The 24,499-nt window shown below is 41.0% G+C and overlaps 1 protein-coding gene across 10 annotated transcripts in view; it reads left to right on the top strand.

The window, feature by feature from the left end:
* Window positions 1-24,499, top strand: part of Sh3kbp1 (SH3 domain containing kinase binding protein 1) — a 317,007-nt gene that overhangs the window by 172,055 nt on the left and 120,453 nt on the right. For all 10 annotated transcript variants that reach the window (XM_041642315.1, XM_041642313.1, XM_041642317.1 and 7 more), the window contains one exon: window positions 3,158-3,363. In XM_041642315.1, the coding sequence (XP_041498249.1) occupies window positions 3,158-3,363 (206 nt within the window). The remainder of the gene's footprint in view (window positions 1-3,157; window positions 3,364-24,499) is intronic.

The following is a 24,499-nucleotide window of genomic DNA, read 5'->3' as shown; positions in this document are numbered from 1 at the left end:
TGTGTGGTTCAAAGAAAGAAAATTTTGGCATGGAAGTCCATGCCAGATACAGTGGGTTGCTTTGCTCATCCAGCTAATCACCACACGGCAGACTTCTTTTGGCAGGACCCATGGGCAGCCTTTTGTATTGTAAAATAAGGCTGCCAAAAGCTGAAGAAATGAGATGTATGAATTAATTTCATGATGCCCGTAGAACAGTTCTTGTTACATCCCAAGCACTACACATGGAGGTGTCAAATTAAAACAATCAGGAACTGATGGGTGCTGAAGCTAGGGTGAATTGTACCACAGTGGACAGCCATAGGACTAGCAGAAGCAAATCTGAGGAGGCTTTACTCTGTTTGCATCGGGAGGGAAGAATATTCACTGTGGTGCACATATATTCATATCCATGAACTATATACATACATGTGATGAAAGAGCTTCAGACAGGAGCACCAGAACTGCCCTCAAATGCTTGAAGTGAGGGTATTTTTCTTTCTGTTCCACTCTGAACAAGTGCACAATGCATAGGACTTAGCCTGCAGTGTGCTCCTTGTGTTCAGTGGGGAGATCTGACCTTGTTCATCTCCATGCCCTGGCCTGACCAGGTATCTGGAAATCATCACACCAGTGCATAAAGTCGAATTGCTGAAGTCATTTCTAAACCCTCATACCTTTTTACACTACCTCTTCATGGACCCTTCCTTAAATGGCCCTGGCCTACATTCCACTCTGTAGGTCGAACTGCCTGAGAGTGCCATCTAGCATTCGGAATATGAATATGATAAGAAGATACCCATGATAGTCACAAGTAACCAAAAGAAGGAATACCTAACACACATGAAAATAAATTCACGTTTCTTTCCTTCCAAGGAAAAGAACTAGATTTTTGAGTTATTGCATCAATGCAAACATTTAGCTGTATAATTTACATTCTCAAAAATTATAGAATCAGGCTGCCAGAATTTCTGGAAGAAAAATCTGCCGTGTGTTTCCTTCCCAGGCCATGCTTGTGTGGCTGAATGACTGTGCCGCTCTTCCCTGTATAATAGGCTTTTTCTTACAAGTACTAATATGAAGTTATTAAGATGAGCCTGAAGGCTGCAAATGCCTACAAGCAGAAACTTGCTGAAATTAGGGTGGCAGTGAAGACCAGGTTATAGCTGTAGCTAAGGGTGAGCTACAGAAGAACCCCCCGAATTCCTCTTTCTGAAGAACTAAACCAGATAGATACTCTCTGCCCCATTTGTCCTGCTGCATTCTGGTGGAGGTGGAGGAGGTGGAGGTGCTGGTGGTGGAGGAGGTGGAGGTGGTGGTGGGTGGTGGGTGGTGGTGAGTGGTGGTGGTGGTGGTCTTGTGGTTGTGGTGGTGGGGGTGGAGGAGGTGGTGGGAGTGGTGGTGGCGGCAGAGGAGGTGGTGGTGGCGATAGGTGATGGAAGATGATGTGGTTTCTTTACACTGTTTCGCCCTCAATGGTTCTTTCCAAACATGAAAAGAATATGCAAGCCATTTATCACATAGAAAGAATCCATACAGCAAAATAAGAGCATGTTAAAGGGGAATGACACAATATTTGGACTCCAAAATTATATCTCCAGCAGGGTATTCCCAGAAACAATGAACAGATAAACATAGGAATAGATAGCTAATCCAGGGGTTCTCCATGTTTGTACACACCAATGGGGTCCTATGAAGTGCAGCTGGCCCCCTCCTTATTATGGCCTCGATTTTTGCTCACAAATGCTGTGCTTTAGTTAACTAAAATATGCACCAGCTATCTTCCTCCCTCCCACCCTCTTGGCTTAGAAATACTACTTTATGGAAGATGAATAGCAGCATCAAAGGAAACCATTTTTTCTAAGGCTTTTATTCCTAACGCTGTTAGTAATCTCTAATGACCTTTCTATATTTTACGTTTGTATTTAACAGGTTTTCTTTGCTCTGGGACTTCCTCACTTAAATGACTTCAACATTTTATGATATTCCATGTGAACAGTTATTTGGTGTATCGTTTCTGTGGACTAGGTAGCCACAGGAAGCTAATGTACAACTGGCCACTAGTAAAAGAAATTTAATGACATTCTTTCACCTCAAGGGCGTTGTTACGGTCAGGAGATAGTGGATAAATGGCCAGAAGCTACCCTACACATCTAGAACCTTAGAGTTATGGTTTAGTGACAGTACTAAATATTCCTAAAAATATCCTTTGAACCCTTCCCTTTGTTGGCATAATTGATATCCTGACCACTAAAGGAAGAATGTATACCCAGAAATTAACAGACTCAATTAGGTTCATCTTTTTAGGAACATGCATGTTGGCAAAGCCTAGGGAACAAGCGTCTGGGGAGGTAAATGTTTTGAGTGTCTTGCTGATAACTCTCTTATATACCTCCCAACATATGGCACAAGAGGTTAAAGGGAGACTGTCATGCCCCTGTGTTTCCCTTGGAAAAGAATTCAGCTTTGGGAAGATGGTGGTTGTAGAGGAAGGAGGAAGAGTCATAGGGTTGGGATTCTGGCCTCTGGAAAGGCAGTTTTTGTTCTGTCTTTAACAAACACCATTATCTTTCTAAGAAACACTATCCCAATGTCGAGTTCAGTTTAATGCTTTCTTAGAGGAACATGCCTGCATGCATTTGTTCCTTGTGAAGCTATCCAAAGAGATTTAAGGCTTTGGCAGTCATAATTTTGTGTGGTTTAATTGCTAATTTGCTTGAATCACTTTTAGCTTTACAGTTTCCCTTTAGGAAATGTTACTTTCATTGTTAATTGCTAATTGACATGAATCAGAAAATTTAGAGGTACAGTACATGGTACTTACTGAGTGGGAAGGCCAGGTATGGGTGGCAAGGATGGGTATTAACACAAACCATGGGTAAAAATTTTGGATCAGAACCAGGCTTTGACTGAAGCATGTCAAATGTCACATGTACAGCGAGATCAGCATGAAATTAGAGTTTCTGAAAAGTTATTTTGAATCACTGTTTAAAATTAAAGTCTGGGGGTAGGAAGACCAAGCAAAGCTCCGAGACAGCCTGAGTCAGCATACTCAGTGCCCCCAGTGCAGAAGCCCAGTCCCACTCTGAGAGATGGCTTCTGGCTGGCTGGGAAGTTCTTTATTGTGGCCTCTGGCTGATTTCTGAGCTCTTTCTCTCCTCATCCCCACTGTTGACAGGCTTAAGAGAAACCACAGGCTCCGAGAGCGATGGGGGTGATTCAAGCAGTACCAAGTCCGAAGGTGCCAACGGGACAGTGGCAACTGTAGCCATCCAGCCCAAGAAAGTCAAAGGAGTGGGCTTTGGCGATATCTTCAAAGACAAGCCAATTAAACTGAGACCAAGGTCAATCGAAGTAGAAAATGACTTCCTGCCAGTAGAAAAGGTATGTTGGACAATTTCTGTGTGACTTCATTTTAATGTGGAACATCCTAAAGTAGGTTGTGGGCTTTGACTTCATGACGTCAGGGCCCCTTTTGCTCGCTGTTTGCCGTCCCTCCTTTGAGTTCCCCTCCTCTGCAGGAATGGCATCCCTGCTGCTTACTTCTTACCACGCTTGTGCTGGGCAGTTTTTCATAACTATAACAGAATAACTTGAGTCTACGGTAGGACAAAATGGCTTACCTCATGAGCTGGAGAGCAGAGACGGGGTAGGACTGGGATCCTATAATCTCCTTTAAGGGCACATGGCCAATGACCTATGGACCTTCCACCAGCTCTCCCACCTCAAAGATTTTACAAGCTCCTGATGGTACTACCCTGGGCATCAAGTCTAACACAGAGAACTTCAGAGGACTTTCAGGATTATATATATATCTCCTTTAAAGAATGTTTCTCGGGATGACTTTTCAAATGGTTCGCCACTTCTCCATCTCCTTTCCAGAGAAGCCCTTTCTCATACCTAGGCCCAGCTAAATATATGATCCTGACAGCCCTCAGATACCCTAAAATATCTCTAAATGCTTTGTGCTCAAGTGTGTTGATTGTGTTTATGTGGCAGAGAAAAGCAATTGTGTGACTTTTTTCCCTAAGAGTTAGGTGAAACAGTTTCAGACCGCTGAATGGAAGTCTCCTGTGTGTGCACAGGAATGATGGAGACAGCTTGTGTTCAGACTCCCTGGGTTGCTCCCATCAGGAAGCTAGCTTTTTTCTTCTGCTTCTGGTTCTGGGCTGGTGAGAAACAGACAGCATGTTGCTGCTGAGTACACAGTTGCTATAGCAACACACCCAGAGCCATAGCTCTGTGGCTACCACTGACGTCTACTGTGGTACACTTTTGAGCATCACAGCCTTGCTTGGGAGTTGATAAATACTGTGGAATTTTCCAAATTATAATAAGCTACACTCATGCTGTGCTTAAGAAATGTTTGTTAATTTGATTTCATGTTAAGTTTTCTGCTTTGACTCTTGTGCCAACAGGTTTGGGATAGAGTACTAGCAACATTTCTAATTTAGGTCTATCATTGGATTGTGGCTTTCATTTTTTCAATGAGGTCAAATTTTAAAGGTCGCGTCAGCATCCACAGCTGTAGAACCTGCAGTATCCACCCAGCCCCTAGAAGCCTTCTATAGTGCCAGCAATCATTAGAACAGCTTCTATGGGGTAGGGGGCATTTTGGACTTAGAGGAAAGGCAGGGGGAGAAACTGGAACATGCTTCACTTAAACTGTTCCTTTGGTGAAGTGTCATGGAACCACTATTGCTTTTTCCATAATCAATATGTCATGTTGCCTGTGATCTGAAAACTATATTGTTGGTGTCTGAACTTGCGATCAGGTTTGTTGCCCATGGCCACATTCAGATTCCATGAGGAGCTACAAAAAGTGAGTCCCTGTCTTGACAAGGAGTAATGGACGGAGTTTTTCTCCATTTTATTGAAGTTTTTGATAAGAATATGATCATTGACTCAATCAAGGTGACATGATGTGTACGTGAGTGGCTTATTATTGCTATTAATCATATTTGTTTTAGGTGACAATAATATATTGAGTTATTAATAGTGACATCAGTGTCAAACATAAGCAATTTTCTTTGTGTGTATGTGTATACCCATGTGTACATATGGAGAAATCTCACGTTGATGTTAGAAATCTAACTCTTTCCTCTCCACCATATTCACCGAGTCAGGGTTTTTCAGTCAAATCCAGAGCTTAAAGATATGGGAAATCTCACTAGCCAGCATGCTTTTCAGATCCCTGCGTTCTGACGCTGGAATTGCAGGCAAGTGGCTAACTACACCCACACAACTTTTATGAGGATTCTGGGGATCTGAACTCCAATCCTCTTGCTTGTGTGGCAAGCGCTTTAAGTGCCAAAACATTTCCTTAGCCCCTGCTTATTAATTCTTGAGAAGAGAGCTCACCGTGTGACCTTTCAACTCCTGGGCTTAATTAAATACCTGTCCCAGCCCCCTAAGACTATAGGCATGTGTACCTTCTTGCCAACTACTCCCAAATTTATATGTCTTAGCACATTTCTTTCAAGAATGACAGAACTTTATGCTTGCCTCTCTGTCATTTCCACCTAGAGATTCTAATTCCTATCAGTTTATCCAAACCCTCCAAACACCCTCCTCCGTCCACAACTTTCCCCATCTCAGATGAAGGCAGTGCCATCTCTCTTCCCTTTTATTCCCTTGAGGTTGTGTCTGACTAATTGATCACCTCTGCCTAACTATGTCTAGCATCTGTCTCTCTGTAACTCGTCACCCTAATAGGGCTCTTTGTTTCTTCTCACTGCTGTGCACTGTATCCACGACACATATGTGTGGAATGTAGAGTGTTTTCAAATGCATCAACATGATGCTTTGGAGATTGCAGACATCTGTAGAGTGAGGGAGCTGGGTGGAACAATAGAGCAGGTGCACACTTGAAAATACAGCAGTTGTGTGCTTAACTATTTCTGTGTGAAATACTGTATTGGTGGTAGTAACATGGAACAAGAACTTTATCAGAGTTATGTATGAGAAAGGTATATGTGTGTATGTATGTGGATGTATGTGCATGTATCCTGATTCCTGATTGCTTGCAGAGTGAAACCATGCGCTAGAAGTTCCCATAATCCAGTGTAAAGCCTTGGGAGCAAACATAAACTTCCCAGCTTGCTTGAGTGGCTGCAGGTAATGTTTCCAGCATCTGAGATGATTTAAAACTATCTCTTCTCCCTGTTGTTGGTGCAATGGGTAGTTGCATTGATTTATGGAGCCATTATGTTATTACACAATCTGGCTTGAGAGCCGATGAGTGTGATCCTGTTTTATTAATGTACAACCTGGTTCTTTTCACTTTTGAGATGGTTTTGTATTCAATATTGATGTTTAAAGAAGAAAGTTTCCCTTTAAAATGGGGCTTGCTGCTTTGATTTTGCAGAAGCAAAATGGATCTTGCATGACAGAATTTGGTATGTGAGGCCAAGCATGTCTCCCACTTAAGGTGGATCAGTTGATCTTCTGACATGACTGATTTGATAACTTGCATGAGGAAAGATGGGATCTGACAAAGACCTCCCCCCCCTCTCTCGTGTGTGTGTGTGTGTGTGTGTGTGTGTGTGTGTGTGTGTGTGTGTGTGGTGTACCGGGTTTCTTCATTGAACCTAAAGTTCACTTGTTAACAAGTTTGACTGTTCAATAAGCTCCCTGTATTTATCTGTCTCTGCCTCCCAGTGGTGGGGTTACAGATGTGTGCCGCCATGTCTGAATTTTACATGGGTACTGGATATCTGAACTCAGGTTCTTATGTTTGCATAGCAGACATTTTACCAACTGAACCATCTTCCAGGTTCCTGGATGTCTGTTAAATCTGTAACACTCGCTGCTAATGATTAGATTGTATATTAGGGGAGGTACTTAATAATAGCCCTTTACCAACCCTGAGAAAGACGAAAAGTGAAACCAGGTTTGACACTATACACCTTAATTCTAGCATTCAGGAGACTGAGGCGGGATAATTGAAAATTCAAGGCCAGCCTGATAAATTAAGCCAGTTCTAGTTGTCCTGGGTTATATAGAGACCTTGTCCCAAAACAACAAACTAACCAATATTGTTACTTTTGCTTGTCTTATTAAAATATAAGGAGAAACCATATATATATATTTAATGCTACAAAATGGATATACCTGTGAACAATTTGTATAATTTACAATCTAACTGAAATATTTACTGATGAAATGGCGTAGAGGAGAAGGAAACAAGATTTGTGGTGATTGATAATTTCTTTGTGTTTTATGAAGCTGGGTTCCTTGTAGATCAAGCCAAATTCAATCTTTTGGGCAGCCAAGGATGACCTTGAACTTCTGATCCTTTTGATGCTTCTGCCTTTCAAATGCTGGGATTGCAGGCATATGCCAAGTTGTTGAAAACAAGTGATACATACATGGGAGTTTGATATCTGCTCTGTTTTTGTCTATATTAGAAATTCCTTTAGTAGAGACTATAGGAAAGGAAACTCGGGGAAATGTTTCCATTTAAATTAAGCTTAAGTTTAAGTGTTACTATAGCAATAGGACCTGGAGAGACTGCTCAGCAGTGTCGAGCACTTCTCGGTGAGTCCCTTAGATGATTGGTAAAGGAGTGGCAGATGTTACGACATTTGTAAATGAGCTGCATGTATCTGGGCGAGGCCCAGGACCTAACTTAGTATGGCTTTTTATACAGAATGGTCCTTGCTTTCAGTGCCAACTTATGCCATGTATGGACTCTATAGTCATGACTAGTGTTGGTTCTCCTAATCATTTTGGAGCCAGTCTTTTGTGCCATGTTGGAAAAGATATATTGAAGTATTATTGTTTGGCAAGTTGGTAATATATAGTGTCTCTTACAGAGAAACCTTTTAAGGGCCTCTTCTCCCAGGCCTTCCTAGTTTAACTGATTCCCATTAGTGATTTCTGCCATCTCTTTCTTGAAAGGAGTTTGTTTTCTATACTTTCTACTAGGCATTATTTGTGTCAGACTCTTTTTCCACTCCCATCAGCTTGAATCTCATTTATGGAATTGCAGTCACTCAAATTAACGCCTTTATGGTATCAACATTGAAGCATTTGTTTGTGACAGAGAATTGAAATTTAAATTGTATGTAAATGGAGTCATAAATCAATTGCTTCAATCAGCGAAATTGCAGTTAAGAGAATTTTAATATTTTCATTCACATCTCTGTTAGTCTTTTGATTCATCCTAGTAAAAATTCATTAAATTTTATAGTAGCATTAAACCATATAAGTACCAGGTGGGTAAGGTGATCCATGCCTGTATTCCCAGCACAGCAGAGGCAGAGACAGGGGATCACTGCAGATTAAAGGCCAGCTCGGTTTATATAATTTCTAGGCCATCCAGGGCTATATAGCAAGACCCTATATCAAGCCCTATCTCAAAGTAATGACATCTGTTGCAAATAAGAGATTTGGAGCCAAGAAGATGGCTCAGCAGGCATAGGCCCTGCCATTAGGCTTAATGACTTTGATCCTCATGACCCACATGGTGGAAGAAGATAACTCAGCCTTTTAAGCTGTCCACTGACCTCCATACAATGCGCTATGGCTTTTGCCCCTCTCTCTCTCTCCCTCGCTCTCTCTCTCATACTTGTACATGCCCTCAATCTCTCTCTCCCTCTAAATATAAATTTATAAATAAAAGTCTTAGTTACTTTTCTATTGATATGATAAGACAACACAACCAAGTCAGTTTATAGAAGGAGGAGTTTATTTGGGGCTTAAAGTTTAGAGGGAAAATCCAGGACTATCATGGTGGGGAATATGACAGCAGTTAGGCAGGTATGGTACTGGAATAGTAGCTGAGAACTTACGTCTTCATCCTCATGCAGGAGGCAGAGAGCACTAACTAAAAATGATGTGGTCCTGGTCCTTTGAAACCCAGTGATAGATCCCCCTTTAACACGGCCACACCTCTTCCCAAATAGTTCCACAAACTGGGAACCAAGTATTCAAACATATGAGCCTATAGGGACCCTTTTCATTCAAACCACCACAATCTCCAATTCTTTGAAGAGAAAAAAGCTCTGGCGAGTCCCAGGAACTAATATATTCTTTGACTAATAAAACACAACTGGATAACATGTAAAAAAAAATCACCTAAGACTTAAACTATTGGATATTCCTTATTTGGATGGAAAGATAAAATTATATGACATCTTTAGGGTATTGGAAACTCCATGGCTTTCACTGGGGTATTATGGTGCACACTGGCTAAATAAAGCATATGGGGTTTCCAGACTTCAGTTTAGTTATTCCCATTGTATCCATATTTCCTTGTCTAGGAAGAGTGGAGGGGGAGTTGGTAGGGAATTAGAAACAGTGTTACAGGGTTATTTTTAAATTATTATTTTTAATCGTGTGTGTGTGTGTGTGTGTGTGTGTGTGTGTATACACTCTCTCATGAGCCATGTGCCCATGGAAGTCGTAAGAGAGCACCAGATCCTCTGGAGCTGGTCTTACAAGTGGTTGTAAGCTGCCTTACATGGGTGCTAGGCATAGAATGCTAGTCTTCTGGAAGAGCAATATGTGCTCTTAAGTACCGAGTCATCTTTCCATCCCTGGGAGTTACTTTTTGACACAATGGATGCTTTCTGCTGTTTTATGTGTGTTTGACATGTGCTTTGTGAACCCCTCAGCCCGGTGTGTTTTCTAAGAAATATTTAACTGCAACCAGATCATCACCAAGAGTTACAGTCTCAGAAGCTCCTACAAGGGTATTTCTAAGGATAGAGAGTGCTGAGTTGGTGGAGTGCTTGCCCAGCACGCAGAAAGCTGTATTTTTCAGAGTACTGATAGTTATTAAACAGTCAGGCCAGATAGGCTAGGTTCAAATCCCAACTGTGCCTCCTTCTGGGAAAAGTTAGTCACTCAGTGCTTTATGTTCCTCATCTTTAAAATTAGAATAACAAGATGGTCTGTCACTTAGGGGTGTTGTGAGGATTAACTAACATGTACAATGATCAGAAAAGTGCTTATATAATAATCACTTGGTTCAGAATCTTTTTACTAGAAAGGAGCTTTTATAAATAGCAATATCTTTTCTAGCACCATTGCTTTAAGAGTGGTGTGTGTGTGTGTGTGTGTGTGTGTGTGTATGTGTGTCCATGCAGTATGTAAATGTGTATGCCAGAGCTTGATGTCAGCTATCTTCCTTAGTCACTCTCTACCTTTTTGTATTTTAAAGCAGTCTCACCGTATCGATCTGGCTGGTTGGGACTCACTCTGTAGACCAGGCTAACCTCACAGAGATCTGCCTGCCTCTGCCTCCCCAGTCTTGGTATTAAAGGTATGCACTTCCTTGCCTGGCCTCCACCTTAGTTTCTGGGTCGGGCTCTCTCACTGAAGTGCATCAGTTTGCCTAGACTGGCTGGCTGGCCAGTGAGTTAGAGGAATCCACCTGCCTCTACCTCCCCAGCACTCAGACTATAGGCTCACCTTGTTGTGCCTGGCTTTACCTGAGTGCTAGGAATTTCTCATGCTTGCATGGCAAACACTTTACTGAGCCATCTCTCCAGCCCAAATTGCCTTAGCTTTTGATTGTGGGAGATTTGAAGCTTCACTTGAATTTTGCTATACTTGTGGGAACTGTTTGTTTCATATTACCAAGTCTAAAATGTCAGCCACTAGGAAGTAAATGCCATCATTTAGGACCTTGTCTGCATTAGTCACCGTTCTATTTACAATTGCTTGAAGAAAGGTTAAAACTGCTATGTATCGTCAGTCTTCAGTAAATGTTTGGGGACTAGATAAGTGAAGATTGTGTTCTCTCTTAATCCAGTTAAAATTATAAAGGAGAACTCACTGTGTCTGTGCTGTACTTGTGATCTAGCTGGATTGCCTTTTCCATTTGTTCATTAATTGCTTCGCTTACTCATTTAATGAAGCACCACCAATTTTTTTTTTGTGTGTGTAGATCATCACGGCACTCTGAGATTTCTCTGTGAATGAATGAACGGGTGGCAATCCACATTGAAATATTGGCTGGGTGGTATGTCTAGAACAGTGATTCTCAACCTGTGGGTTCTGCCCCCTTTGGGGCAGCTCACCTATCAGATACCCTACACATCACATGTTTACATTACAATCCAGAGTAGTAGCAAAGTTACAATTATGAAGTAGTAATGAAAATAATTTTATGGTTGGGGGTCACTATAATATGAGGAACTGTATTAAAGGGTTGCAGCGCTAGGAAGGGTGAGAACTACTTGCCCAGATGCTGTATTTACATATTAAGTGCAGAGTGGTTTTGCTTGTTAGTTTGCCCGCATGATTGTTGATTTGGAGTGTGGTGGGTCTGATCTAGTTCACTGGAATTTAACCCTTCTCTCCCAAGTCATGCGTTGGCTCAGTCATCATTTCTAGAATCCTCATCTGATACCATAGATTGTCCGCAAACCTTTTATTTATGTTTTGTTTCAGATAGGGTATCATGGAGCTTCGGCTGATTTTCAACCCACTAAGTAGGTGGGGAGGGTAATGAACTCTTGATTCTCCTGTTTCTCTCTTCCGAGTTCTGGGATCATAGGCACATACCACCATGCCTGCATCCATTGAACTGACCTATTTGTATGGATAAAGGCAATGACAAGGCCTAGCAGAGTTATGTCCATATTGCCAGTGAGAATCAGGAGGAAGGAAATTCCCTGGGATGCTGAAAGGGAAGGGAGGATCTGGAGATATTTTCAAGGAAAGCGGTTACTGAGCAGAGTGTTCAAAGATGATGGGAGGTCATGGTACTGGCAATGTGTGTATGGATAAGGAGAAAGCATGATTACATTGACGCGGCAAATTGATTGGACTAGAGGGCCGGGACTGCCATGTGATGATGGTGGTAGGTAGCTGGAGGGGAAGTGGTACCTCTTTCCCCATGACTTTGCCAGTCTGCTTATAGGCTGCACTTTTTCTGGGTGGGCTGGCACATTGGTGGAGAAGTTAAGCTGTGTAGCAGCATGCTTCACACTTTAGGGAGATAACCAGGGAGGTGCCTGGGAATGTGTTCTAGAGATTGAAGAGGAAGTAGCTGGGATAGTTGCCAGCCCAGGGCTCTGTGGTTGGTGACTAATTGGCCAGGCACCAGGAACTTCTAGTAGCTCCTGGAAAGGGGCAGATGGGCCCACCTCATGCACACTCTTTAAGCCAGGCTGCCATTCCCTGGGTTGGCAGCAAAACTGATAGGAGAGCCAAATTTCCTTTCAAAAAAAATTGTTCTGTGTGTTTGGGGAACCAAAAGGCCAGGACTCAGCATTCTGTTATCTTTGTTCACAGATGAACTAGCCATAGATATAAAAGAGATAAAGTTAGGAGGGCATTGTTTAAATACATTTGCATATGTATGTACAAACACAAAATTGTCTATATGTATAAATATCACCTATGCATTTCATTTTATATACATGGACATTCAAAAATTTATCTTTCCATTAAGTTCTTTTTTATTTTTTAATTTTGGAATCAGCTCTCATGTTGCCTAGGTCAGATTCAAACTCACTATGTAGTCCAGGCTACCCCTGAACTCTTATAATTGTTCTGCCTCACCCTCCAAAGGCTGAGACTATAGGTGAGTGGTACTGTACACACCTGTCCTAATTAGTATTTATTTATTTATTTAGATTTTCATAGACAGGGTCTCATGACCTTGAACTCCTCAGTTTTTTGTCTCTGTTTTCCAAGTCATGGGATGGATGATAGGCCCATGCTCAACTTTTAGTTTCTTTCTTTCTTTCTTTCTTTCTTTCTTTCTTTCTTTCTTTCTTTCTTTCTTTCTTTCTTTCTTTCTTTCTTTCTTTCTTCTTTTTTGTTTTCCAATTAGTTTTTAAATTAGTTCCCCATTGTGGAATAATTTTAGATTCACAGAGAGATAGTAAAGTAATACAGAATTACTGCATACTCCGTAGCCAGCTTTCACTACTGTTAACAGCTTCTGTTAATCCAGTATCTGTTGCAATGCCTGAGCCAATGTCAATGTGTGATTATATATTAAAGCCCAAATTTTACCCAGGTACCCTTAGTATTTATCCATTGTCCTTTTTCTTTAATTCTAGACTGTCATTCAGGACACTACATCATATTTAGTCACTCTGACTTCTTAGATTTCTCTTGTTTTGCTGGCCTTGGTAATTGTTGAGTTTTGTAGAATGTTCTTAAATTGACATCTGTCTGGAGGTTTCCTCATGATGGAGGCTCATTCATTTTACATCATAGACCAAGAGCTTGTGTTATCAAAATAACTTTTCCATTTTCAATGCTGACCTTGGTCACCTTGACTGAAGTGAGGTTAGGCAGGTTTGTCATTGTATTTTATTTTGTTTTGCTTTCTTTCCATTGGTGGAGACTACTTGTTCGTTCCCAGCTGCCCAGACCATGAAATAATCACACAGAAACTATATTATTTGCAATACTGTTTGGCCAATAGCTTAAACATATTTCTAGCTAGCTCTTATATTTTAAACTAACCCTTCTCCATTAATCTGTGCATCACCACAAGGTCGTGGCCTATTGGCAAAGTTTCAATGGGCTCCAGTGGAGGCAGCTGTCTCCGAAGGGGCTACATGGCTTCTCCCTGACTCGGCCTACTCTCTATATAGACCTCTTTCAGCCTGGCTTTACTCTGTTAAGCCATTGGCTGAAAAGCAGCTTCTTTATTAACCAATGGCAATAAAGCATCACCTCCCACATCATTCCATATTAGACTCTTTTGGAAGAAGTCACTCTGCAAACCCTGTAGTTAGGTCCTAGGGAGTTATACTGCACTTTATTGAGAGAGGAGTGTCGAAATAGATGAATTGAAATTCCTCTGGGCTGCTTTGTCTGTTCTCTCTCATCCTAATTAGGTTTTGATAAGGTGATTTCTTATCTGTGTTCTGCATTCCAAATGCTAATTCCCCAGCCCTTGCGTCACATCTGCCACTTACACCTAGTGACAGCTCCGACACTGGCTTTATGTGTGTCATATATAAACAGATCTGGATCCTATTTACTCAGATTATACATTTTTTGAGGATTGAGACAGCATCTCATTTAAAGCCACCTACAGAGCTTACCCCAATTCATGCAGTAATAAGTATAGAATATATTATTTTTAAGTTAGTTTAATTAAAACTCTTAAATATTAACCATAGCTCATTACTAAACAGAATATCAAAGTCTAAGAATACAAGAAACGTGGCAAAAAGAAGATACTGTCCTGAACACATTGTAATAGTGGCTAGTAATAATAATGGCTTCCTATGTGCCAGACTTTTCTGTAAACGTATAGTTTTCAGTATATCATTTAGTAACCTCACAATCCTATAGGTTTGTGCCATTATTACTACCCTTTTTTAGTTCTTGTTTCTGTGATACATAGAACTGAACCAGAACCGTGTGTGTGTGTGTGTGTGTGTGTGTGTGTGTGTGTGTGTGTATTTCAAGCAACTGTTCTATTATTTCCATTTTATAGATGAGTAGATCAAGTTGAACAAAATATAATTTGTGCAAGATTAGGTAGCTTGGGAACGACCCAGTTGGAATTTTTATCTCATGTTCTGGCTTCAGAGTTTTGAGCTCTTTCCCAGTGGGCTCTATCTAAAGTCATTAAAATGGCGATTCCCATGGTATCGCATTTAGGAGGAAACAAGATTGATGTTTAGATACTTCTTTCCAGTCTGTTAGGGTATTTCTGATTACATGCTAGCAGTCTTACTGTTTTTCCTAGGGAAAGCGTATCCATAAAGTCAGTGCTGTTTTCCCTTTAGTTTATTTTATTTTTACAGTAATTTTTGTATTATATGACTAATTTTATTTTTATAAAAGTATTTGTTCGGTTTTATAATGTATCATATTTTTATATATCCTCTACTTCCCAGGCATGTAATCTGTTAAAAGGTAACTTTTTATTTCCCCTCTCACATTTTCTTTTTAAAAAAAAACACAAGTGGTCCCTGAGTCCTGCCAAATAAATTGTCAGTGTGTTCCTTGTCCGAATGGTCACACCTCTGGGCACCGGGAGGCAGCCTCCATTGCTGCAGAGATGGAGGTGAGGGAGGAGGACTTCTGGAGAAGCCACCCAAGCCATGAATCGGCCCTGGTTTCCTGAACCATAAACAAATACAAGCTTTGTTCTCCCCATTCCTCATTTGGTCCCAAGTATGACTCAGGATTAGGCTGGGTCCTCAGGCTCCGCGCCTTTGGCTGTTTGAAGGAAGTGGGAGGATTTCAGGGTAGTTCTGGGACCTTTACAAACTGAAGAGAGGAGGCTTGGTCGCATGATGGGAGAAGAGGTACTTCTTTTCTTTTTTTCTTTTCCAGAGGAACTAGATCCTTTTAATCTGTAGCTTATCTGTAGCATTCTATAGCAGAACTCGTTCTGTGTTTACACGGCTGTGTTAAAATAATGATGTTTGGGCCAGCTGGAATCCCACAGTGGAGGGGGTGGTCGCTGTTGGATGTGTTCAGAAAGAACCTTTCAATCGTAAGGGTGAATTTTCTAAAGTCAAATGGTGCACTGAAGCTATTTAGCTGGCTTTTGATTCTCCCCCATCCCACCCCATGGCTTGGTCAATTTGGCTATTAATTTTTACAGATGTTTCCAATTTCTTTGTGCCTTGGTTTTCATGTGCTCATACTGCAGAGAGTAATTTAGATGGCAGCTTGCACAAGCAGTAACTAACTGTTACACAATGTCACAGAGATGTTTAGCAATTACAGATGTTTGTGCCGTCAACAAATCCGGCTTGCTTTTCAGGTTAGTTTAGGAGAGAAGAACATCTTCACAGAGCAAGCAAGCTCCGGGGCATTTCACCGTTGGGGCTCACAGGCATTTGGAGTGTTCCTTGTGAACGGAGAATCTGTGAGTAGTAATTTCTGGGGGCCATTGCACTGCTTACTTTGGAGAGAAAGATATTTGCCTACCTTTGTAGGGCCAAACGTTTATATTTGTACCCGGGCACACACACACACACAAACACACACACACGCACGCACGCACGCACGCACACACGCACACACATACGCACATGCACACACGCCTGGATTACTTGCTTTTCTCAAAGTTAGCTGGTAGAGGGGTGGTCATGTTTCTCTGAGTCCTTCATTATTTGTCTACCTAAAAGCAGAAGTCTGTTATTTTCCAGACACAGAATAAAATTCCCTAAATAAACCACAGGTTAAGAAAAGGCTTGTGATTACTGTGTGGCTTCCACAGCCCCGTGTCTCACTGAAAATAAGAAATTTAAGGGAAGAGACAAAGGCTATAAAATATATCCCTTTGTGTCTTTTTCTGTTGACTTTAACTTAGAAACTTTTCTTTTGAAACTTCTTTTTTAAAGGGAAACCAGGGTGGCAAGAATGAAGCTGTGTGTTTCAGCACATTAGTTTAGAGCAAGAGAGTTTCTTGAAAGTTTGTTTTAATAGCATTTCTTGCTTACTTAAGAAGTCAGAGGCAGACATTTGAGGGACTTTCAGGTGTCAACTAGAATAAAGTTCATTTGCAGTAACTTGGGAGCGACCCCCAGGGAAAGAGGTATGACATTTGCTGGTCCTCCAGGTATAATTTTTCTGAGCTCATGTATTGTTAATTAATTTTTAAATCAGAATACAACGTAATGGGTTTCCTCTTGGCATCTACATACATGTGTGTTATTACACTTTGTTCTTGCTGTCCTTCTCCCTCACTGTCCTCTTCTATGCTAGCCCTTCCATGTCTTCGAACTTGTAATAAAGAACCTAAAGTTTAACTTTTGACCCAGGAAGTAGCCAGAGCCTGGTAGGTTGTAAGATACGGACAGGGAAGACTGAGCAGCTACAGGTCCTCAAGGAGCTTATCTGACCCTCAGGTTAAGGCCCTGGAGATAGGAAAGTAGGGTGTCCTGCTGGCCCCTGCTGGTTCCTACCCTGCTGGCCTCTACTGGTTCCCTTACGTTTCCAGGGCTATAAGGCTATAAGCTACTCACTGTGGGAGAGTGCTTCCTGAATCTGTCTGTTCGTAAAAAACTAAATAGCGTTATTGCTTCGCTCAAATTGGCAGTCCTTCTTTTATGACATATTTGCTGAATTATTTATATATTCTGATTGATATTCTCTAATGGGATTATCAGCAAATATTCTTTCCTCTTTTATTCTTTATTGACACTAATGATTATTTCATAATATTTATTCCTGAGATTGGTGGTTGCTTTTGGTTGTTGATATCCAAGGTCATATATATATGTCTGGCTGGCCATTGAATTGATCATGCTTTGGTACTTAGCCTGATTTTCTGATATTCTCAACTAGTTGTAAAATAAGATTTTGACCAACTGGGGTTCAGTAGATAGAATAAATCCAGTGCTATAAAAAAAAAAACCCTGGTGTCTTGAAAACAAACTATTGTGCTGATATTAGTTGAATTGTGTTGCCTTTTCTCCCTTTTAACAAATCTAAATTTCAGCAAGTTGTCTTATATTTCGTTGTGGCATTGAAGCCCATTTAATTGGATCAGAATTCACCCTTTGCTCAGGCTCTCCATATTGGAAGCCAGATCCCCAAATAAATGTGTGCCCGTGCATGCTCTAGCCGGGACTGGCAGCGTAAGCACACTTCCAAAAGGTGCTTCACACTTATGTTAAAAAGTAACAATTCATGAACAAGTCATGTACCAGAATTTCTGTGAATGGCTCCCTTTCATCAAGAGGCTGTCCTTTAAACTACTTCCTGCAGCCTACGATTCAGTGTCAGTTGACATGTGACCCTGATTAAATTTATCCTTGCGCTTGTAGAAACCCAACAGGCAGAGTTTGGGAAAGTGATGGCGGGAAACTGAGCTCCATGCCACTTACAAGTTGTATTTCTGTTTTGTTCATTTAAGACGAGGAACTTAGAGGTAGTAGGAGTGGATTTTTAAAAATTTTATTGATTTTGAGATCTACGTTTTTCTCTGCTCTCCTTCCTACCTCTCCCCTACCTTTCAACCCTCTCCCAAGGTCCCTATGCTCCAAATTTACTCAGGAGATCTTGTCTTTTTCTACTTCCCATGTAGATTAGATCTATGTAAGTCTCTCTTAGTGTTCGCATTGTTGTCTAAGTTCTCTGGGATTGTGATTTGTGGGCTGGTTTTCTTTGCTTTATGTTTTAAAGCCACTTATGGGTGAGTACATGTGATAATTGTCTTTCTGTGTCTGGGTTACCTCACTTAAAATGATGTTTTCTAGCTCCATCTGCAAAATTCAAGATGTTATTTTTTTTCTGCTGTGTAGTACTCCATTGTGTAAATGTACCACATTTTCCTTATCCATTCTTCGATCGAGGGGCATTTAGGTTGCTTCCAGGTTCTGGCTATGACAAATAATGCTGCTGTGAACATAGTTGAGCACATGTCCTTGTGGCATGATTGAGCACCCTTTGGATATATACCCAAAAGTGGTATTGCTGGGTCTTGAGGAAGGCTGTTTCCTAATTTTCTGAGAAATCGTCACACTGACATCCAAAACCAGCTTGCATTCCCACCAGCAATGCAGAAGTGTTCCCTTTTCCCCACAACCTCTCCAGCTTAAGTTGTCATCAGTGTTTTTGATCTTGGCCATTCTTACAGGTGTAAGATGGAATCTCAGAGTTGTTTTGATTTGCATATCTCTGATGACTAAGGATGTTGAACATTTTCTTAAATGTCTTTCAGCCATTTTAGATTCCTCTGTTGAGAGTTCTCTGTTTATGTCCTGTACTCCATTTTTATTATTGGATTATATGATCTTTTGATGCACAATTTCTTGAGTGGTAGGAGTGGATTTACTGTTTGGTTTTCTTATTCTTCCACCAGCTATGCATTTTCACTCACCAGCGATTTCAATATGCTTTGCTCCATTTGTTTTGGTAGCATCTGTTCAGTGTGTTCTTGTTATTTTGCCTTCTTGGTCAGGGCTACTTTCACTTTTCCCCAGGAGGAAACAGCTTCTCCTGGGTACCTTCCTAGGCTGAGTAGAAACTGCTAGTAAATGAACTGATGCTGAGATGCCATGGCTTTAGGTCCTGGGGAAGTCCACATATTTCTTCTAGGCACAATGCTTAGCCCTGTTCAGTTACTGCACTGGGAGAGCTGGACACCTCATAGGTCTTGCATGTTTGACTTTATAATTAATTTATTTTGCTTCCACCCCCAATGACACCTATACAGTTAAGCATCATTAGAATCAGAGAAAGAAGAGTTCAAAAACCCACAGGATGTTGTGACCTTTGGTCATACGTTGTTAGGCTGCAGAGAGACAAAATGAGGTTTTAGAAACTTAGTGAGGGGCTAAGAGAGGCATCTAGGGCATAGAGGGATCACTAAATTTCAAATTATGGTAAAAAAATGACTTCATGGGACTATAAATCAGTGTGTTTGTGTGTAAGCAAAACTTGATTTTTGTCTGTCCCTACTCTAAGAAATCTTATGGAGATTGATTTTGCCAAGTAGTTGAGTTGACTACAAAGAGGCCAGAGATAGCCCGAGGAGCTATGAGACAAGGCAGAAAAGGAAAATGAGTTTTTTAAAAGATTATTTTAGATTCATATATTTTATTTTATGTCTGCCCATGTTTGTGCCTCTTACCCATAGAGGTAAGAAGATGGCATCAGATCCCCTGGATGGTTGCGAGCCTCCATGTATGTGCTAGGAACTGAACCTGGGTCCAGTGTAAGAGCAACAAGTATTCTTAACTACAGAGCCCTTTCTCCAGCTTCCATAAAAAACTAGTTTCAACCAAAAACTAGATATTTGGAGTTGTGGAGTTAGTCATTACAGCAAAAAGAGTTGGCTAAGCAATGTCTATGAGGAAATTAGACTTCGTAGCATTTGAGACTCTTCTGTGATTCCAGAAAAGAAGAACCCCATAGCTTGAATCATGATGATCAGGTTGGGAATAAGGGAGAAGTAGCCTGTGGTGAGGCCTGATAAACTCATTTTGTTGGGCTGTGGGGATAAGAATGTAGAAATTCTTTGCTGTAAATCCCTGTAAATTTGGGAGCACGACCAATCTAAAACACATCTGCCAGAATCATATTCAATATAATGTAATAACCCAGAAGTAGCAAATGTATTGTTCATTCAGAAAGTCCCCTTCGTGGTCTTTGTCCTCTTTTGTCACTGCCTTCCATGAATCTGTACTGTGTTTGCCCTGTGTGGAGCCTATAGCAGGTCTTTGTGTAAGGCACAAAGAGGAATTGCTGCTCCGGGGGCTCATAAGCAAACACTGAAGCAAGCATTCTCCATTGTGACAGAAAAGGACACGGAATCACTGAAAATCAGAAAATACATTAATGGAAATATTTTGCTGGATATATTGTCTTGACTATTCATCCTTTAAAAATGTCCCTTAAAAAGTAATGGAATCAAGCATGTTGGAACATGCTGGTGATCCAAGAATTTAGCATGTAGCTAGCTCAAGCTCATCTTCTACCACATAGCTAGTTGCAACCAGCCTGGACTACATGAGATCCCATCTCAAAATAAAAAAACAAAACCACAAAAATTGGGCATGGGTGTGTATTTTTAATTCCAGTGCTCAGAAAGCAGAGGCAGGTAGAACTCTGTGAGTTCGAGACCAGCCTGGTCTACATAGTGAACTCAATGTTAACCGGCTACATAATGAGACCCTGCCTAAAAATTATAAAACCAAATAAAAAAGTAATGTTGTCGAATGCAGAAAGCACATGAATAAAAGTATTGATTTCCTGTTTTCTTCACCTATGTGTTGTGTGGTTTGGTGTTCTTCTGTGTGTTATAGATTAAAAGAGAGAGGGAATTATTTTAGCACAGAAGAGTTAAAACTTGCAAAAATGAATGGTGAAATATTTACCATTTGCTCATATGGTAATAATCTAATTTGTCTAAAAACTCAGGCATTTTAAAGAGAATTTAAAGCCTTAAGAGAACTGTCTTCTTCCTCCTCATATTTTATGTTAGAAACTGACATTAAATGAATGAAATATGAATGAATGTGAAAGACAGCCAAGTAAGACCATATTAAACTTCTGGCCTACAAGACTAGAAATTATTTTTTTTCAGAAAATTCTTTATTCAAGTGCATTTATGGGGCTGGGAAGATGGCTCAGTGAGTAAGAACACTGGCTGTGAAGTCAAGGGGGGCTGAGTTCAAATTTCTAGCACCCATGTAAAAGCTGGACATGGCTGGACATGCCTGTAACTTCCGCATTAGGGGGAGATAGGCAAATCATGGGAGCCTTCTAGCCAAGCCAGCCTAGCCAAAACACAAGCTTCAGATACAGTGAAATACCTATTTAAAGCAAATAATGTAGAGAGCAAAAGGAATACTCTTACCTCCTCCTCTAGCCTCTGGTTTCACATGCATATATGCATATACTATATAGGCAGATAACTAAAATATGTAAAAAAAAAACCATACAAATGCTATGTTTTTTAAATGTGCATTCATGAGGGTCTGGGGAGGTGACTCATACATAAGTATGAGGGCCTGAGTCCAGCATGCTTGTTTAAAAAGAGAGAGAGAAAGGCAAGTTTGGTGACATGATCCTGCAAGCCTAGTACTATAGCAGTAGGGAGGTAGAGATGGGAGGATAAATGAAGCTTGGTGGTGAGCTAGTATTGCCTAATCTATGCACTCCAGGTCCACGGAGAGACCCTGTCTCAAGAAAACAAATAATTAAAGATGGAGAGCCATAGGAGATATTTGACATCAACCTCTGTCCTACACACACACTTACATACACGTGTACATATACCCCAAAACATGCGTTCAAACACATGGATATAACCATGTACATATATACCACATGCTTATGCGCACACATACACTTTTTAAAAATATATCTATCCAGTCTGTCCTCACCCCTAGCTAGAATCCCATTTTAGTATAAATCAGTCTTGATTTTTAAAGTAAACAAATCAAGATCATGTTAATTGGAAATGTTTCTTAAAGAAATGGAAATATCTATGAAACGTATGAAATTTCAAAATTAGGATATTCCTCAGTAAATAACTACTTCTGCCAGGAGTGGTGGTCCTGTCAGTGATCCCACTTGTCATCACTCGAAGCCACACTTCTGTAAAGGCCAGAAAAGAAGAATCTGTAAGCATTGTCCATTTAAGAAATATTTTTAAATTTTATTTCTATTTTATGTCTACTAATGTTTTGCCTGTTTATATGGATGTTCACCTCATGTGTGCCTTATGCCAGTATAGATCAGAGAGGTGTAGGGGGAGGGCCCACTTGTTTGTCCCCGTTGCCCAAAGCTGAAGTAATCACACAGAAACCATATTCCTTAACACACTGCTCAGCCCATTAGCTCTAGCTTCTTATTGGCTAACTCGTATATTAATTTAACCCATTTCTATTCATCTGTGTATCGTCATATAGCTGTGGCTTACCAGGTAAAATTCTCAGTGGTGGGTTCATAGCATCTCTCTCTCCCACTTCCTTCTCCCAGCATGCCATTTAGTTTTTCCACCTAGCTGTGTTCCCCTATAGCTCTGCTATAGGCCCAAAGCAGTTCTTTTATTAACCAAAGAAAGCAACTCATAGACAGAAGGACCTCCTACACCAGAGAAGTGGTCCAAATCCCTTGGAAATGGAGTTACAGATGATTGGGAGCTACCTCATGAGTGCTGGGAATTGAACCCAGGCCCTCTACACGTATTCCTAACCACTGAACAATCTTTTCAGCCCCTGTAAATGTAGTCTTTGAGTATACTTGAAGCCTTTTCAGAACTACGAATAAGGAATTCATGGGTTTAATTAATAAAATAGGAAATACGGTCTTGGCTTTGAAAACATGTGATAAAATGTCCCAATACTTTATTTGGAACAGCATTAATTAGAAATGCGTCTACATCTGTACTTAGTCACCGAAGAGCCGAGCAGATGAATAGCTCTATGTGAAGGGGATGACAAATGACAGAGTGCATTCTATATGGGTGGCATCTTACAAATCACCATCAGGACTCATTTTCCATCTGATGTTCTTAACATCCTTACTAATGACTTGGAAATAATATGACACACATGACAGCTTCATGTGACTACTAGCTAGGAGCTGCTGCAGACCCAATCGGAGCTTCAGGAGAGAAGGTGGATTGGAAGTTTTAGCTCTGTTAACACACTTTGTTACACCTTCTAGAACTTCAGTTTTCTGACTATAAAAGAAATTTTGAAATACTAGAAGTAAGAAAGAGGCAAAAAGCACTGATAATTTAAATCCCCTGGGGCAATGGCTGTGACTGGTTTTAAATATTAGCTTTCAGTTGTTTGGCCATACATTTTTAACTGGTTGAGATCATACCACACATAGAATTGTTTCCATACACAGAATTTTTTTTGTTTAGCATTATATAAGATTTCCCATATCATTACGGACTTCTGTAAACATCCCTTTAACTGCTGGAGGCTCAATCTTTTTTTTTTTTTTTTGTGGAGGCAGTACTGGGGATTAAACCTGAGTTTGAACCCAGGACCTTGCGCAAACAGGGCTGTGTCAATAAGTTCTACCCTCATCCCCAAGCCCCTATTTGAAAACTTTTTTTAAAATGACATTCATTTATTTATTTTCATTCCTATTCCTATCCCTTCCCTTCCCCTCGTGTGTGTGTGTGTGTGTGTGTGTGTGTGTCCACACGTGCATGCGGATGATTTTGCTGGAGTCAGTTGTCTCCTCCCACTGTGTGGGTCTTGGAAGTGGAGTTCAGTCATCAGGCTTGGCGGCAGACATCTTTACCACTGAGCCATCTCACCAGCCCCCTTGCTAATCTTAAAAGAAGCCTTTCAGTGCTGCTTTTGGCAAGAGGCTTGGCCACTTCCAGGTAGAGGATTATGGATTCAGCTTTTCCTCTGTACCATGTGAATGTGTGGTCTCATTTGGCCCATTACCTTGGGAGGAGTATCTGTTTGGCCCAGTAGTTTAGAATTTCTTTATCCACTTCTGAATGGATGCCAAGCTTTGTAAAAGATGGCTTGGGATAGTTTTCTATGGTGGTGTGTTTGCTCCTGAGTATCAAAATTCTCAATAAAAGGCTTTCTGTTCTCAGACAACAGGCTGTTTTCCCAGACACATGCCTTGTTGTTTTCCCATCGTCAGCAGTAGAGAACAGTTTGGGTGCAGCCAGAAGCAGCTGGCATGGGTGCACACTTGAGGGTCCTCTGCGATGTTCTGAGCACTCACTGTAGGTGCCACCTTTATTGACTGGAAAGGTCTGTGGGCCGTGGGCTTTAGCCTACCCCAGCCCCCCTCTCCCACAGTAATCTTCACCTCCCAGGCCCAGCAGGTCTGTGGCCCTGGCTGCTATTTTTCATCCCTTCCCAGCTTCTGGATTTATCAGTTTCCTCCAGGCATGCCTCTCCTCTGTGATGGTCTTGTAAAAGCTGTTCTCCGGTCCCCCAGCAAAGGAATGGGCAGCTAGCCTACTACTAGAAAAAAAAAAAAGCCTGTTGTAATAGGAGCGTTCTTTAAAACTAGAGTCCACACAAAGGTAATGCAGTGATTGATTTTTCCCGTGTGTGTGTGTGTGTGTGTGTGTGTGTGTGTGTGTGTGTGTGTGTGTGTAGGGGGGTGTGCATGTGTATATATGCATGCC

This window comes from Microtus oregoni, unplaced genomic scaffold (assembly GCF_018167655.1).
Source record: "Microtus oregoni isolate MIOR12 unplaced genomic scaffold, Mior012 000074F_000, whole genome shotgun sequence".
Lineage (NCBI taxonomy): Eukaryota > Metazoa > Chordata > Mammalia > Rodentia > Cricetidae > Microtus > Microtus oregoni.
The sequence above is the reverse complement of the archived record's forward strand: the minus strand, read 5'-3'. Positions and strand labels throughout refer to the sequence as shown.